The 18,450-nt window shown below is 45.4% G+C and overlaps 1 protein-coding gene across 1 annotated transcript; it reads right to left on the bottom strand.

The window, feature by feature from the left end:
* Window positions 1–4,938: 4,938 nt before the first annotated feature.
* IFRD1 (interferon related developmental regulator 1) lies at window positions 4,939–15,358 on the bottom strand. The gene is made up of 12 exons (XM_032202866.1): window positions 15,034–15,358; window positions 13,151–13,255; window positions 12,398–12,479; window positions 11,847–11,971; window positions 11,399–11,556; window positions 10,243–10,293; window positions 9,975–10,153; window positions 9,771–9,879; window positions 8,279–8,413; window positions 7,315–7,443; window positions 6,235–6,330; window positions 4,939–5,623 (listed from the first exon to the last, which is right to left on the bottom strand). The coding sequence occupies exons 1-12, from the start codon at window positions 15,077–15,079 to the stop codon at window positions 5,534–5,536; spliced, it is 1,305 nt and encodes a 434-aa protein (XP_032058757.1). The 5' UTR covers window positions 15,080–15,358; the 3' UTR covers window positions 4,939–5,533.
* Between the last annotated feature and the right edge of the window lie 3,092 nt (window positions 15,359–18,450).

The raw sequence follows: 18,450 nt of genomic DNA on the forward strand, positions 1-18,450 counted from the left end.
AGCTCACAAAGGTCTATAAAGACAACCAGATCTCAGTCGGGCAGCAAAACGGCCCCCTCTCACCTCCTTCCCTCTGACAGCCTTGGAAGCTATCCTAGTCTCTGTGGCTGGCACCTCCAGCATACTGGGGGAAAGGGGAACCACGTGCCTGGCCTTTGGCCGAGAGGTGCTGCAGAAAGCAATTCTGCAAATCCCATGGAGCACGGGAAGCTACCACAGAGCTGCTTTGTGCTACCAGAGCACACCAGAGGTGACCACCCAGCATCCAGAGGGAGCAGACAGCTCAAAGGGGGCAGGGTCTGCTGCATCTAGTCCAGAGATCAGGGGCTTCTGACTCATATATTTAAAGATCTGCTCCTTCAGAAGTGGCAGCTATGGAAGTTCTCTGTGTAAGTTCTGTTTTCACACAGACCCTCACTGTCCCACCACAGCAAGCCATTTTTATTGGCACATCTCAGTCCTGTAAGGAGGGAAATTGAGGGAAACCGAGTCTCTCTGCCTGTTCAGGTAACAGAAAACAAACTCAGATTTTAGCCCTCTGCAATGATTCATAGGGACAGGCAAGAAACTAGTTCTTTTTAAGCCAGGGACAATTTCAGCATCTAGAAAGCTAAAGAACCGGTTGACAGCTCCATAGAATCGTGGGCACCCATGTGGATCCCCTGAGGGGGGAGGTGGCAGTCCAGACAAGTGACCGCAGGGAACTTCGGCATCTGGAGGCCCATCTGGGCCATGAGGGAGGAGAGCGCTGTCACGGGTGCAGGTGTGCCCTGCTTCAGGGATGCCTCGAGCAGGTGGCTGGGCTGCAGCGAGAAATCAGCAGCCTGAGGGAGACTCTGAGGGTGACAGATAGGAGGGGTCTCCCTGCCCCTGCTGTTGCTCGGCAGCCCTCCCCTATGTCCCGACAAGGGGTAGAGGCTGCCCCCATTGAACACATACGGAACAGAGGGCCAGACTGTCCACAAGAGACAAGGGGCTGGACCCTTGTCTCGGCTCAGAGCAGAAAGAGACGTCTGCCCCCAACACCCACGGTGCCACCTACCCCCACAGTGTCCCTGGGAAATAGATTTGAGGCTCTCAGGGAGGTTGCGGAAGAGGCTGAGGGTCTGGACAATAGTCCAAACCTGGGAAGCAACCCCAAGAAGAGAGTTAAGATTGAGGGAGGTGTAGAACATAAGGATCAGGGCCGGATGGAGCACTGCATTGTAACCGGTGCGACAAAAAAAGAGTGGAGAGTCCTGGTGATTGGGGACTCCTTGCTGAGGGGCACTGAGGCTCCTATCTGCCGCCCAAATAACCTAGCCAGAGAAGTGTGCTGTCTTCCTGGGTCATGTGTCAGAGACATTAAGAAGGCTCTGCCACGACTCATTAAACTGGAGGACTGCTACCCTCTTGTAATCATTCATGTTGGATCCCAGGAAGCCTCTATTAGAAAAATGAAAAATATTAAAACAGACTTTGCATCCCTGGGGAGGATGTTGAGGGGATTGGGGGTGCAGGTAGTGTTCTTCTCTGTCCTCCTGCTGGGTGACTGGGATGCAGATAGAAGGAGCAGAACAGGACAGGTCAATGACTGGCTGAGGGGGTGGTGCCTGGACCAGGGATTTGGGTATTTTGATATTGGGCCATCCTTTGAGAGGCCGGGTATGTGGGCTACGGACAGACACCAACTGAGCAAGTGGGGCACAAGTGTGTTGGGGAGCAAGCTCTCTGGGCTGATTACCAGGGCTTTAAACTAGGTTTAAATTAGGCACACAAATCCATGGGTCCCGATGGGATACATCTGCGTGTGCTAAGGGAGCTGGCAGATGTGATCGCCAAACTGCTCTCTATCATCTTCGAAAGGTCCTGGAGAACAGGTGAGGTGCCTGAAAACTGGAGGATAGCCAATGTCACTCCGGTCTTCAAGAACGGCAGGAAGGAGGATCCGGGAAACTACAGGCCAGTCAGTCTCACCTCTGTCCCTGGAAAGGTATTGGAGCAGCTTGTTCTGGATGCTGGGGATCGGGACTGAAAACATATCTTCCCCTGACCCTACCTCTGAAATTATTAACCATTCACGCTTTTTCCTCAGGGTGCCCGTTTATGGAGGCGTCAAGGGGAGATGGCCAAGAATGATTTATTTCTTTCAAATTATCTCCCTGAAACTGTAATTTCTAGTAGTTTAAAGGCTTTTGACTTGCGTATTGTGAAAACAGCATTCCTTTTACAAACAGCACGTTCTCACAATTAACACTTCACAAAAGTAGTGATAACGCCACCAGTATCTACCCAAAACTGTTTCTTCTTACCACAAAGCAAGGTCTGAATTCACAGTAAAGCACCTTGTACATACAGCCTGTTGTTCAATCGTCACAAATACTTAAAAACCTTCTTCAAAGTCAGCCTTACCTGCATGCACTTGAGCTTCTGAGGTTGGCTTTCTAACTTTTTCTTTTTCTTTTTTTTTCTTTTTAATAATTAAGTTTTAGGGCTGGGAAGTAAGCTTAGAATCCATGTAAGTAGCTTCACTGAAAGCAGACAAGGTAAGGAAGTACTCAAACTCCCCAACATGAAACAACTGTAGAACCCAGGAACACTTACCTGCCAGCCTCTGAACTTGAGTCACTGCCAAACTACTTCATGGGGAAGTAGCACCACCAATGTAACTAGCTCATAGAGCCTCTAAAACTATTTCACAGAGAGGGCAGAAAACACGAAGGAAAAGCAGCCTACTGGGGAACACTATGTCCATTTCACCATGACAGCAGAATAGCACCCTAAGTATCCTGAGTCTCAAACTCCCCCAGGGCAGCAATTCCTCCCATCAGTCCTCAGGCTTCCTATACAGCAAAGGTCAAATGATCCCCACCTGGCAGATTTCAATTCACAAGGGTGGAGCCAAGAGACCTTGTGGAATAGGATCATCTACCTGGCTTCAATATTTTAAGGTCAATTGCTCCTTATCACTAGTAGAAATAACCTGACAAGGGGCTTAGTGGTTAGAGTTGACCTAATGAATTAATTACAAAAGGTGCGTAAGGGTCATATTTCTGTTAGTCATTCTGTGAGGAAAATTAGAGCCTGTTAAAATAAGATAAATAAACATAAATTAAAGAAATAAATAAAAGAAAAAAGAAAACGACCTTAAAGGCAAAATTGCTGTCATAGATTTTAATCTGTCTAGTCATGACAGATAAAGAATATAGCAATCAGAATTACTTTTCTTGACATTACTGTTATTTAAATTTGCTTTTCTGAGATCTCTTCTTTATGCAGGACTTTTCAAAATCTAGCGCCATGACCTCTGACTACAGTATCTACTTTGGCTGCATATAAACTGTCACGTATAAATGCCAGGATCCGGATCCTCACTCCCTATTCAGGTCAAGGACTGGGCTGAAAGTTTTGGCTTTAATTTGGTTACATGACTACATTGCTGTTCTTGTGGTTTCCCCTGGCCGGCAGCTAAGCACCACACAGCTGTTCGCTCAACCTCCCCCCTCCCTCTCTGGGATGGGGGAGAGAAATAGGAAAATGAAACCTGTGGGTCGAGACAGAGACAGTTTATTAAGACAGGAAAACAAAATAATAATAATAACGATAATAGTACTGGTACTACTAATGTGTACGGAATAAGTGATGCACAATACAATTGCTCACCACCCACTGACCAACACACCCAGCCTATCCCCGAGCAGATGGCCCCCTCCCATCCCAGCTAGCCACCCCTATATATTGTTTAGCATGACACCAGATGGTATGTAATACCCCTTTGGCCAGTTTGGGTCAGCTGTCCTGGGTCTGTCCCCTCCCAGCTCCTGCTGCACCCCCAGCCTGCCCGTTGGCAGGATGGAGCGAGAAGCTGAAAAGTCCTTGGCTTAGTGTAAGCACTGCTCTGCAACAATTAAAACATCAGCGTGGTATCAAAACTCTTTTCATCATAATCCACAACATAGCACCCTACCAGCTCCGAGGAGGAAAATTAACTCTATTCCAGCTGAAACCAGGACAGCTGTTTTCTGGCAGGTCATGGGAAGAAGATTGGCTGGCTTGGGGGAGCTTCTGTACACATGGCTTTTAGGCTGCAGCCAAAGTGTTCCTCTAGATCTGGAAGTTTGAAGATGGTTGAGTGGTTAGAAAGCTGCCTGGTGGAGAAGGACCTGGGATTATTGGTCAATAGTCAGCTGAATATGAGCCAGCAGCGTGCTCAGGTGGCCAAGAAGTCCAGCAGCATCCTGGCTTGCATAAGAAGCAGTGTGGCCAGCAGGGCTAGGGAAGCGATCGTCCCCCTGTGCTCGGCTCTGGTGAGGCTGCACCTCGAGTACTGTGTTCAGTTTTGGGCCCCTCGCTACAAGGACATCGAGGTGCTCAAGCAAGTCCAGAGAAGGGCGACGAAGCTGGTGAGGGGCCTGGAGAACAAGTCCTACGAGGAGCGGCTGAGGGAGCTGGGCTTGTTCAGCCTGGAGAAAAGGAGGCTCAGGGGCGACCTTATCGCTCTCTACAGATGCCTTAAAGGAGGCTGTAGCAAGGTGGGGGTTGGCCTGTTCTCCCACATGCCTGGTGACAGGATGAGGGGGAATGGGCTTAAGTTGTGCCAGGGGTGTTTTAGGTTGGATCTTAGGAAGAACTTCTTTACTGGTTGTGAGGCATTGGAACGGGCTGCCCAGGGAAGTGGTGGAGTCACAATCCCTGGAGGTCTTTAAAAGACATTTAGATGTAGAGCTCAGTGATATGGTTTAGTGAAGGACTGGTTAGTGTTAGGTCAGAGGTTGGACTCAGTGATCTTAAGGTCTATTCCAGCCTAGATGATTCTGTGATCTGCCAAGGAATCTTACTAAGTCAACCGTATCAGAATAGGCAGGTAACTGTAGTTACACATGAAGGACTCCTCTCCTTCAAAACCCAGGTTGTGCTAGCATTCTAACTTCCCAAATGAATAGTCACTAAGACAAAGGAAGCAGTGAGAAAGATCTTTATTCCAAAAATTAAACATCCAATCTCAAAACATGGATATTTATTTTACACTGAGGCAAGTATGTCATTTACTACTTTGTTGTACATGAAGGTAATTTAGCTTCAGTCCTCTTCTGCATAAATTCATACTATAAAGAAATTTTTGTCCATCTTCTTTGTCCATCGGTGACTCAGAGTTCAAAAAGGTACTAAAATAACATCACATGAACAGGTTCATCCTTCCCTATTAGCACATTCCTAACAAAACATTTGGTCAATAAACTCATTTAATTTACCTTACTATCAAGTAAGGAATCCAATCTGACACATGGCAGTTGACTACATTTATGCACAGCATTGAACAGTTGAGTTACAATATATCCAGGGTTGGAGCAAGCTGCAAGTGTTACAATGTTCCCCAGCACCCAATCTTACAGCAATCTATGTACAGTGTATATGCAACTAAGCAACATGCATTGTATTTACAGATTTTATACAATATCCCTGCGCACAAGTGCAAGCTGAGTACAGAAATAAAAAAGTCAATTAAAGGTTACAAATCAATTATGAAATAGTTAAAATTGAACCCCACAGAGATCTAAAAAAATTCCCCCACATCTGCTCTTTTATCACGACATTTGCTTCTAGCTTTTGTCCGAGCCTTGAATGCAGCAGAATTGTATAAGTGCTACAAGATTAAAAAAAAAAAGAGAAATTAATAACAGACATTCAGAAGTTTGATGCCCCTTATAGATTTTTTTTTAAATGCAAAGAAACATTGAAAGTATTTTTTACTTTAATGAATTGGTTGAATTCATTCATGAATTGGCCTTCTGAAACATGCAATATAATCTTTGTACCAAAGGCTGACTTTTAATATGTGTATGCTTAAAGGAAGTTTGGGGTGTAAGGACTAGAAGCATTTCCATAAATTTTAGTCACTCTTGAGCATCATACAGGCACAGAATAGATTAAGTATATTAGTATAAGATTTCCTGAACATCCCCAACCCCAAAATCTAGGGCTGTCTGTCATATGAACTCAAGCATCACATGTATGGAGCATAAATCTGACACCAACTGGCAACCAAATCAACCTTCAGACCTCTCTGGAAGACTGAAGCAGACAGGTGCCCCAATGGAAAAGCCAAAATAAGGAGGTCAAAGACATGCGAAGATTTATTTTCGTTCAAAACAATGAAGCTTGGTTTAATTTAAAGATGATTATCTTCTGAAGCCCACAGTTTGAATACTATTAGTGTGTTAAGTACAGAAAATATACTGAGGTTCAATAACCTACCCTTTCAAAACGGGAGATCTTCATTGTTTTAAGAGCTGCAGCATCGAGCATTACTGGTGGACCAAGCTCAAACACATTCCGAAGAAAATCATTTGACTAAACAAGAGACATATCAAACAGTAAGTTTCCCTTCTGATGAAAAGTCACAGATGACTGAGTAAAATACCAGTATTCCACTAAGAAACAGCAGCAACTCAACACAACTCTTAACTTCAGCAACTGATCCAGGGAACAGCTCCTCCTTATACCAGGATAAGGCCAAGAACTGAAATGGCCCTATCAAGCAAACGCAAAGCCACCCCCCAGTGATTTTGTTTGTTTGTCCCAGCAAGTTACACACTGTCCTGCTACGTCCTTTGCACAAGACTAGGCAGCTGGACACAGATCCATACGGTTTCACAACACTAATTTGTTCTATCTGGCTGTAAAAATATTTGAAAAAAAAAAAAAAAAAGTGTTACATGCCAGCTCCTGCCCCAATCATTTAGAAATGCAATTCACATTGGACCAAAGACTTTAACCCCGTAATTATCACATTTGGGAACACTTCAGGAACACACACCCCCTACGCTGTAGTTCTGTTCCAATGCATATTGGAAGTGGGAAGAGTAGGGAACAGGCAGTCTCTAACAGATAAGGACAGAGATGGTGGAAGTGGGCAGTTTTACAGCAGCCAGATGACTGCACCACTCTACTGCAAGGGGATTCAGGAGGAGGCGAGGAGGAGCACCCTGAAGCTATTTAAATATTCAGCTTGAGTCTCATACTTTTCAAAGAAGCCTTTGAACTGCTAACCCAACTCATCCAGACAGTTCTAGCTCGCTGTAGTTCTTCTCCCTCTCTATTTTTAACTCAAGGTATTAGATCTTGTATCAAGGAGGCATGGCCTTTACTTTGCCAAATTCAAGTAAACATTTAAGTGTTTTAAAACAAAGTTTTCATTTATGTAACTGTTGTCTTCTAAAACTTAACACAAAAACCAATTTCATCATGTCCTACCCATGATTTTGTACCTCATTTTCAGTTGCCACCAAGAAGCCTCTAGTTAACAGTCTGAGCATGGATCAAACAGCAGCTCACCTGCAGATGATATTGCATCCCTGACCCCAGGATCTCCTTGAAGGTATCGTAAGTTTGTTTTTTAACCCAGCAGTCAATATACATGCGCTCAGGTCCAAATTTTACTGTCTCTGTAGGAAAGTCACGCTCCTGTACAAAATTAAAGGAAAGAACATTTATGATTTTTCAAGTCAGGTGTTCAAGTATATGTACCTGACTCTTTTATTGAAAGTGACATCAGGAATTGGACTCATCTCCAGGAAAAAAAGCAGTTCTGAGACTGAGTCACCTTCCAGTCAGTTTGAGCATCATTTGCACCCCACCCTTCAACTGCAGTACTATGAAGAAAGCTACGCTTGTGACGATGGAACATAACAAGTGCTAATAAGTGACTCAGAATCCTTTGCAGGTCATCTCAAAGGTGAATTCAAATCACTCCAAAGCCTTCTCCCTAGCATCTGTGATGCGCAAGAATTAAGACACTTACTCCCTCCCACCCATATGCAAACACTTCTTCAGCCCCTGACAGAGATGCCATTTACAAACATCTCAATACTAAGCTGATTTATTTGTTATACACATCAATTCAATAAAAAATTAAAAGAATATATTGAAATAAACCTTTTCAAGCTATTTGGGATGTTAATCTAGATGTACTACAAGTTTTGCATGAAAAAAACTGCTCAGGGCATAAAATAAATATTTAGTAATTACAATATGATGTTCAGCTTGTTTTCAATAGAAAACAACTCTTTGACACTAAAGTCAAATGCAGAGGAAAGAGTTTGACTTTGCTAAGCTCCTAAAAAAATAAGTTGCATTTAAATTTACAAATTACAATTTTGATGAATTGTACTTAATTATCAGAATCATCTGAAGTCTCATTTAAGACAACTTTTGTCTTCTTCACTGAAACAGTAACTTTCATTGAGTTGTACGCTACATGGTTTACAATCAATACATTCATAAAAGCCGAAAAGATCACCTCCACAGCTCGCAGAACATCTCTGAAGACAGATCGCTGCTTTCTTTTATCTACTTTGGCTCGGTGCTTATTCCCATCGGTAGCTAGAGCTCTTAGTTTCTCTGTTAGAAGTTCCATGTCTTCATAAAAGAAATCCTAATCCAAAAAAGGTCACAAAAGAAAAAACACTTTCAGTTTCTGACCTCAACATTTGTCCCTGCAAGAGACTGACCTCTCCAAATTCTGGGCATGGAAGTCTCTACAAGTTGTTAACTTAGTGATGTCCCTGACTCTTTAAATAAAAGTGGGACACTATCAGCTCCATGCTAGTAGTCGGGGCTAACACGGTAAGCATCTTTAATCGGAAGTGTTTTTTTAAGTATCCAAAGCAAGTTATTGGTAGCAGTTAATGGAGCCTTTCCTTAATGGAAAGGAAAAGGTTTTATGTCAATACAGACTTATTACTGAATTTACAGTTATTGGAAGTAAGTTTGACCAAGTACATGATCAAGTTCTGGTCTCCTTTTCTTTCAATACTGGCTTCCAGTTAGGACTCAAATCCCTCCTGTTTGAAATTACACCCAAGCCTTGCATATTGTTTCAAATTTTGCCATGCCAGTGTTTTGTATCCTCGAGTCAACTAGTTGTCCTTTGGACAGTGTTCTGGCAAAGCACAGCAGCCTTCATCAAGCTAGGAGTCACTCAGGCAGCTATGACAAACTGTGCTTTGTGTGAGTGGAAACAATTTTCTTTCGTGCTGTCAGAAAACCAATTCAGAAATTAATAAGGCATATTGAAGAACATAAAGACAAGTTCAGCTGTGCATGAGGTAATACAGAGTAGCTTGTATCCAATGCAACTCAAATGCAAACTCTAAGAAATCTCTAACAGTAAGACTGGCATCTGCACAAGGTTTGTGCAAATTGTTTCAAGACATCTCCTCTTAATTTCCAGCTGACTAGAATAGTCACAAGTGCTGCTTAACCATTATACAACACTAGTTCTTCCCGAGGATACTGGGAAAGAATACTAGAAATAAACATGGTTATTGCTTAAGGATAGATTTTTATATGAGAACAGAATTGTGCAGGTTAGGAATCGATAGAACTTGCCTGCAGAACAGTAAGCATCTAATGAATGTTCCCACTACAGTAGCAGCGTTTTATCTTGGAAAATCTATTTTTAGGGATAGTTTCGCTTTTTAAAAAGCAGGTGTTGTACTTAAATGCTAAAGCTTGCACACTGCATTTCTAGTTACTCTTAACTACTGCATGATGTGGTGTGTTTATGTTTGCTTTATATGGGTCCTACTTTGCAGCACTGGTATCAGTGTAGAAATGATAGCTAACTTGCTTGAAAATCTTGCTGTACCCCATTAAACTGAGGCTGTCTCACTACCGAGACCATCCCAGTGAACTGGATGCCACTTGCTGAGATCAGGGATATTCTGTAACATGGGTTAACACTTTGTCATCATCACCCCAACGCAATAAAACTGCTGACTGATACTTACAGCATCTGTTTCGCGTGCCAGTTCAAACAGAAGAGCTAGTGTTTCTCCAGCTGCTATCCTCATGTTGACATCATCACAAGATAGCATACTTGGAAGTTTATGCAAGTGCCTAAGGAATATTTCAAGAACATGTTGTTAATTACTGTTCGTTTCTGTGAGAAATGAAGCAATGTCACACGTTCTGTTTTCCAGAATGATACCCACATTTCAATTTTCTTCTTCACTTCATTCATTGGACAAATGGTCAACAACAGTGTCCATGCTAAGAGTGCACTGATGTGAAGAACAGTATTGGGAGTACTTGACACACCATTAGTGTCTCTATCTCGTGGATAAGCTTTTATGAAGATGTTTTCCAGGCATTCCATAGTGGAGTACAGCTCCTGAACATAGGTAAGAAGGTTACGGAAGTTGCTGAAGACTTGCACATTTTCATATCAATTGAAAGAAAGGAAATATTACTGATCCTCACCGTAATGTCATCAGTGACAATGAAACAGCAAATCCCTAAGCAGGTTGCACACTAGACAAAAGAAAAAGAACTGTCAGCATTTGATGTTAATGTTACAATTGACAGAGTCCAAATATGGCATTTGAAATGTGGCAGCTGGAGTAATGAAGACTTGAGATTAAAGTCTTAGTCTTCAAGATTGCTTAACCAAGCTCCTTCACAATAGTTAGATCTCACTTCCTGTTTTCTCTCAGGATGGTTTTACAACATATGCCACTCTCAAGCATTCACTTTTAATGTTCTGTTCAACATCTTACAAGTCCTACACATAGCACTCCCTTTGTCCATTTATTTTAAATCCCCACAGAGTCCACTAGTAAAATTATACAGATTAAAAATAGTAATGGACACGTGGCATTTATTTACAGCTGTAGGAAATTTTTCCCTCTGCCCACTATTAGTTATATGGCGTGAGAACACTGACTTCAACAGCCTTTCTTGGAACTACCCAACTTTTATTGCAAGGTCCCACAAGTCTCTTCCCTATTACCCCAATTCTGTTCCACTTCTCCTTACAAGAAACAGGATTTTCTTTCCAAAGTGACATTTGCTCTACAAAACCACACGGTATCCAAAACTATCCTCAAAGATCATATTAAATGCCAGGGCTAGCTTTTGTTTGTAGAAACAACTGCTATTGAACTATTTCCTCTTCCAGAGGACGGATACTATTTTATAAATATAAAATATAAATATAGAAAGGCACAATCAGAGGGAAAACATTTTTCTAAAGGAGTTAAACAAAATCACCCGAGAACAAAGGTAACAGCATGGCCTGAAAGAAGAACTGACAATCTGAAAACGTGTCCTGTGTCACTCAGCCCTCAGAACTGTGATTAAGGCAAGTGCAATATTGCAAGTTAAGAAATGCACAAAAATACTAGCTGTAACAGCTCTCCAGCAGAGTTCCTAGGTTAAAGGGGAGAATGACATTCAAGCTTTATGTGGAGTTCCTCTAAGACAGTGAAATTTGCTATGCATCACCCTGAGCATACGTCAACATGAGGTGTTTACACTAGTGCAGTAACCTTTACTTCTGGATGACACAATAGTGAGACTGCCTAAAACTGCCCTCTGCCCCTCAATGGCAAGAAGCATTAAACCTTCCAAGACTTACGGCCTGCCGGGCTTGGACACTGGCTGTTCCATCACAGACGATCTTCTTCAAAACCGGACCAAGGGTCTTAAAAATCTCTTCACTTTCAATGCCTGACCCCATCTGCACGCACAGGAGACATGCCAGTCCGGCAGCTGCACACTGCTCCTCACTCTTACCTAGACATTAACACACTGTGGTGAGTGATCACCCCGTGCACTCCTCCCTTTAGTTAAAGGCATTAGTTTGAAAACCTTTAAGCGGAAACTCAGAAACCAAACAGAATGACGGAAGGTAATTCCAGTTAATTTTTGAGGTCACTTAAAATATGCCATCCAAATTCAGAAAAGGAATTTTGTAAACAGAACTAAATTAAATACTACGAAGTACTAGAGAAGCCTCACACACTTCTTCCAAACAAACAAGGCATGTCATTGGCATGACAGCTTCCTAATAGCAAGCACTTTACCTTTCTTTATGCAGCGCTCAATGCTGTCAGTTAGTGTCATTCTCCTTTCCATGATAAATTCATATAGTATTTTAGAAGAAAATGCACTTTTCAGACTTTCAAGTGCTGCTTGTCTTGTTTTGGCACTGTTAAAAAGAAAGAATGAAAACTTCTTGAAATCAACGCCAGTTAAAGCTCAGCCTTTGATTTTACCATAGTCTACATCTGTCTGGTCCCAACAGAGAGCAACCCACTGCGGTACTATGAAGCATGAAGTGTTATCAATTATCTCCTTCCCTCAAGGAGTGGAAAGTTCCGACACAAGGCTGGAATCACAGCTCACAATAGCACAACAGGCTAGAAATAAAGTCACTCTACTTGAAGCTCTTAGGAACGTCTGATTCTCACTTATCTAAGCACTTCGTAGGCTTTTCAGATCCAAAAGAAAAGCAAGTCCTCTCCAATGTGAAATAAAGGTAGTTTCAGAAAGCATACAAAGAACTTCCCCTATTTTATCAGGAAGCCACCAAACGTATGAATTAATTTCTTCAATTCTTCAAAGCATACTATACCTCTTGTCCAATGTAAGATCAATAAATCCCTTCAATTTGTATTCTAAGTCTTCTTGAGTGGCTTCTTCATCAACTTCAGGCCCTAGTTCATAAGAAATAATTGATTTAGACACATATTTTATCAGTGTACACATTAGTATCTAACACTGAACATTTTTAGTACCAATAAGTCATTCAGCATAGACAACAGCAACAGAATTGTTCAGTATTACAACTACATTGAACTGCCTCTTATGAAAGCTGACCAGTTGATACACCCGTGCTGTTTCTGTACCTACTCATTACATGTTCTAAGAATGAATGCAGGGCTTAATTGGCTCTTACATAAGCTCTGCACAACTGACAGACCAGCACCCATCCAGCCAGCAGTACATTTTCATCCTGTCCAGCGTTTCTACCCCTGGCACACGGGAATATTCCACACAGTACCACACGTATTCACAGGGGAGGCTCCCAGGCTCACCCCCCTGAAGCAGGAGCAGGCCTTCAGGTCCTCTCCTCCCAGCAAGAAGTCATTAACAACAGCCCAGGTTGCGGAGAAGACAAGCTGCTGCCTACACAGACACTGTGGTCTTCCACAGTACAAACCTCACCCCAAACCACTAAGTGCAAGTCACTCCATCTCAAACTCTCCCACCTCCCCTGTAACGCTATTTTTTTGCGGTGATCCTTGATTTTTTGTCTCTAAACATTGTAATTCCCACAGAAAGTAGGCTAATAATAAAGGAGGAAGATAAAAATTGAAGAATTTACCATCCTCAGTGAAGCTAGCAGGATCACTGAAGCCACTGCAGTGGCTCATAGTTTCAATTGAAGCATCTTCATCACTAAAAGGCTGCACATTTCTGGGCTGACCACCTTAAAGAAAGATGAACACAACTGGTCAGTAACTTGAACACAGAAGAAAGATCTGGATACCAAAAGTAGAATTTAATCCTCTCAACACACCCACTCGCTCTGATCCAGACCCAAAGCATGTGTCCTGCCCCCTACCTCCTCCTTTATTCCCACCTGTCCAGAAGACTTGTTGGGCTCAGCTCTGGAAAAATCACGTGTGAACAGTAGGGAAGAACCCACCTAGTTTTCCAAGTATTGGTAGCATTCCTAACTCTAGGTTTAGGATTATTCTGTAACCCAAGTCACGTTACTGCACTCTCCTGTGACTGTGCCCTAAAAATAGCTTTATATTAACTGTTAGGAACAGCTACCTGAAAACTTGCCACGGTCTTTACTTTTCAATTTTGCTGGACTTCAAGCTGGTCTAGGTTAGAAGAGTAGGCAAACATACGTTACCCAGTTCAACGTGGGATTTACTGGATTAAGTGCAGTATGTGCACTATCAGCAACACGCAGGCCTTCACTCTGATCAACTGCTCCAGCTGTTAAGATTTATTTTCCAAGCAAGCTGAAAGAGTTGTAGTCTTAGCTCATTTTTAGTAGAAGCTAAAACATCAAAGTTGCAATAAGATGTTTTTTCCCCCCTTTAAGAAGGCCTCTTTTTAGTAACTTCAATCTTTTTTAAGAAAGCATCATTATTGCCTCTAGTACTCATCTCTAGAGCTTCTCATGTCTGTATCTTATTTTCAGAGCAGTAATAATTGGGCAAGTTTGAGCTGGTAATACTGTAAGCTCTATTAGTGCCTTATTCTACTATATTGCCTTATTCTTTATAATATAATATAGCCTATTATTGCCTAATTCTAGCTGTATCTACTGAAGTTGAATATGAAAAAATAACAATTTTACCGCTGTTTGTCCAACAGCCTCCTTTCCAGATGCCTTCCATAGAACTCTGAGTTTTACTCTTCCACTTTATTTGGAGGCAATTGTACCAGGAAAATTACATCAGAGGCCAGCACACAATGCTCGCCTGTCTCAGGCAGACTTCCTGACGACCAAGACTCCAGCAAAGCTTTTTCATTTAGGCAGAACCAAGCCTGAACTGATCAACGTGTGAGCGTTTTCCAGCAAGGCTGGATTCACACTGTGGATGCTTAACAGGCCCTAGACGTCTGGCTGTCGCACTGCCCACACTCGGGGTGTTTCCTATGGTTACAGGGGGCAAACACGAGCGTGCTTGCAGGGGTGGAGAACGTGTAGAGCTCAGAGCTCTGGCACAGCCACCTTCACGCTCCTAGTGGTGTCAAACCCAGAGGGCAGCACGGCAATAGCCAACGCAGACGGGCATAAAAGCGGCCGCAGGAGGATGCTGGAAGCTGCCTGCGCGGTTTGGGTCAGGGCCGTGACAGGCGTGACAAAGCCTCCCCGCCCTGCGGCCACCACGACCCCTTCTCCTTCCCACACACCCGCCTCCACACAAGCCGAGCACTCCCCACAACCCCCTTTTAGCCCCAAACCCCCGATTTTCCCCCCAAACTGCGGGCAGCCCTCACCCCCTGCCTCCCCCCCCCCCCGCGGGCCGGGCCCCGCCGCCGCCTCCAGGCCCGTTTCCCCCCCCGCCCGCACCCCCCCGGGCGCATGCGCACTGCCCGCGACCCGGCGGCCCCGGAGCCGGCTCCTGTCAGCGCCGGCCCCGCCCCGGCGCGCGGAGCCCGGGCCCGGCGGGCGCCTCACGGAGGCCCCGCGGCTCCCGCTCCCGCTCCCCGCTCCGGCCCGCCCCGGCCCCGCCGTCTCACCGGCGCCGCGCTGGTGGGCGCCTCCCCGCTTCTTGGCCTTGGGCATGGCCGCGGCGGCGCTGGTCCCGGCGGGCTCCCCGCGCGCTGCCCTTCCCTCCGGCCGGCTGCCGGCGTCCGCGCTCCCCCCCTGGCCGGGCAGGGCCGAGGATCAGCCGATGGAGGAGCAGGCGGGCTTTTTACTCCAACGTCTCTGCGAGGCGGCCTTCCCGGGCCGGGGCAGCGGAGGGGATTGGCGGCGGCAGGCGGAGGACGGACGGGCGGCGAAGGCAGAAATCCCCGTGGAGGCCCGCGAGCGGAGTCGATGCATCTTTCTCCTCTCAGGCACCCGGGGCGAAAGGCGCCGAGGGGGCGCCCGGCGACGCTTTTATAGCCGAGGGGGCGGGGCCTGGCGCCGCGCCGCCGCCGCGGCCAATCAGCGGGCGGCGCCCGGCTCGGCCGCGCGAAACCCGTGACGCGGCCGCGCGGAAGGGGCCGGCGACGTCAGCGGCGCCGTGACGCGGGGCATGCTGGGGGCGGCGGGCTCGGCTGACGGGAATCGGGGGGAGGAGGGGGTTGGCTGGGCTCTGCGCGCGTGGCGGGCGCGACTGGAATAAAAAACGGGTTTTTATCCTTATTTTTTTTTGTCAGAAGGGACACGCTGTGAAAATAGGGGAATAAAACCCGTGTCTGGTGGCAGTAGGAAGGAATTCAGCGTGTTTTTTCACGCTAACCGCCCAGAAATCCTTCTTGCCGTCTGCATCTATACCGAAAGCCCACGTGGTGTAAAACTCGTGTGGCTTAAAATGTGAATCTTCCCCCAAAACTGTTATTTTTTGTCTTCTGCTGAGCCCAGTAACAACACTCCCATCCACCAACAAGAGGTTAAACGATAACATTTCCCAAACGCGAACATTTGAGGCTCGCACCGTGCTGAGGGGCAGAGGGCGATTTCCCAGAGCGCGCCAAAAAGTTGCCTCAGGTGCGGCGGTGGTGGCAGCGTTACCTCAATCCCCTCACACAAAGCACGTTCACACGGCGGCTTCTAGAAAAATAAGCTTTCATAACAATTCTGTGTAAATGCGACATGGAAAATAAAGGAATTATTTTAAATAAAGGGGCTTGGCGAGCTGTTTGTGTGTGCTGAGGGAGCAAAGGGCAATAGCTTCAGCGTCTGCTTCTGGAAAACGGTTCCTGGTTATCAGCTTGATATTTGGTGTGCTGGTAGGGCCTGCTGCTGTGCTGTGGGAGTCTCCTGGTGAACAACTCCCTGTGGGGCATGCGAGAGACGAGTTGCTGAAATAGGCCCACTCACTTCATTTCTTTAAAAATCCTGTTAAAAAAAAATAGGATGAAAGTCAGTAAGCACTGCCTGTGTGCAGGGCAGCACAAGAGTGTCTCAGAGGCACCAATTTTTCTCCTTCAAGACGGTTCCTGTGAAATGTTAGGGAAAAAGACGGCCTTCCAGGTAAGTAGGTGGAGGAGTTTTAATTAAATCCAGGAGGTGTAACTGCACCCCTGGGTACGCAAGACTCAATATTAGAACAGGGGAGCTGAATAAGCAACAGCTAATAGCAGCCGAGCAAACTTGTGTGGTCGGTGTGCTTTAAATGCAAGATGCCAATTCCGTTTTATTAAGGTCAGCCATGTCCTAACACCTTCCTGTATGTCTGCTCTCTTAATGCATAAGTTACTTTCACAGGTACAGGCTGACCAGTTGGCCCGGACTGAAGTGAAGTTGTCGCCTTCGTGCTGGTGCCCTCGTCTCAAAACAATGCTGTCTTAAGCTGGCAGCAAGGATTAGGTTGAACATTGTACTTCTTGGAGGTGTGACAGCCGGAACAACAAGTGTGAAGGAGGTCTAACCAGGGCAGGTGGAGGCAAAACCCCTGGAGGGGGGGAGGAGAAAAAGTTGTGGCTCAAGTGGGAAAAGCATGTGCTGAAGTACAAGAAGGTATTACTAGACTCAGACAATGGAAATAAATTACAAAATGTGACAAAAAGAAGGAACCCATGACTACTTTGTGACCACTTTGCATCAGACTTTTACTTGTGGCTTATACTCTGCTATACACCTTGCCAGGTTACCAAGATTCCCTGGATATCTGACCAGCAGCTTGGTGAGAGCTCACAAAAGGGGTTGCATATCACTGCTTAGTTTTGCACAGCTTGTCTGTGGCAGAACAGGCTCTTTGTCTTGCTTGCTGACTTCTTGCCCACTATCCTGATTTATCATACTGGCAGGGACACATGGCGCCACTAGGTTGGCTCAAGACAGCTTTCTGACAAAAATCTCTGGCTAAAAGGAGAGCCACGTGGTGTCAGAAATCTGTGTACCTATTGTCTGGCTTGCGCTGGAGTGACTGGTATTGTGGGTGTCCCAGTAACACTGGCACCAGTGGTACCAGCACAGGTGAGAGTTCGCATCCCCTGGACAAAAGCATTTCACAAAGCAGCAGGGGCAGGCAGGTCTGTAAGGCAAAACAAGCTGGGAGCTGAAGATGACACCGAGGCAGGCATGAGAGTGGCCCCACTGCCATGCAGGTGCAGCCCCACAGCACCCAAAGAAGAGCAAAGCAGGTCAGGTGGTGGTGAGCAGGTTCAGCTAGGAGTACGGGCTGCCAGAAAATCCAAGTGACCACAGATAGAGACAAGCAAGGTGCGAGGTCAAGCCAGAAAGTGAAGCCAGCAAGTCAGGGTCTGAGTCAGGTTCAGTGACAATAACCAGGAGCAGCCACTGGTGTGGTCAGCATCAGATAAGCCTGCAGCAAAGAGGAGGATCTGAGATTAGCTCTGCTGGGCCAGGGTCTGGGCCAGCAGGTACGTGGCCAGCCACAGGCATGTCTGTAACACAGCTCAGGCAAGGACCAGGGCTTCTGAGTGAAAGCAAGCAGGCCCTGCTTCCTATAGCTCTTTCTCACACAGCAGTCTGACCCGAGGCCATGCAGCAGCACCATGGCAGAGCTGGCTTGAGACAGCTTGTCTCTGACAAACAACCTAAGAAAAGGTGTAACAAAGAGCTTCAGCCCATCTGAGGGGTGTGCATATGTAACTGAGATGGTATATGGGACTTAGCATTTTATTGCCAGAGTTTATTCGAGAGACGTAAACTGCCACCACATAATGAACAATTGGAGACACAGTCAGACATATCTTCACACCATTAAGTGCTGTAAGTCAGAAATGAAGGAGAGGAGCTAGGAATTCAAGGAATCACATGGATCCTTGATTCATGTGGGTGTTTTCCTCCTCTTCTAACATGCTGGTTCTCCTATCCTGGCGAACAAAATCCCCTGGGTTTCTTTTCTTCCTTTCTGCTGTTCCTTTGAATATGACCCTTAAGACACCACAGAGAGTCCCAGACTTGTACTGGTTACCTTGCATTGCATAATCAGCTTTCTCGCAATCACAGAATATCTCAGAACCAAGAAAAGACCACAA

This window comes from Aythya fuligula, chromosome 1 (genome assembly GCF_009819795.1).
Source record: "Aythya fuligula isolate bAytFul2 chromosome 1, bAytFul2.pri, whole genome shotgun sequence".
NCBI lineage: Eukaryota > Metazoa > Chordata > Aves > Anseriformes > Anatidae > Aythya > Aythya fuligula.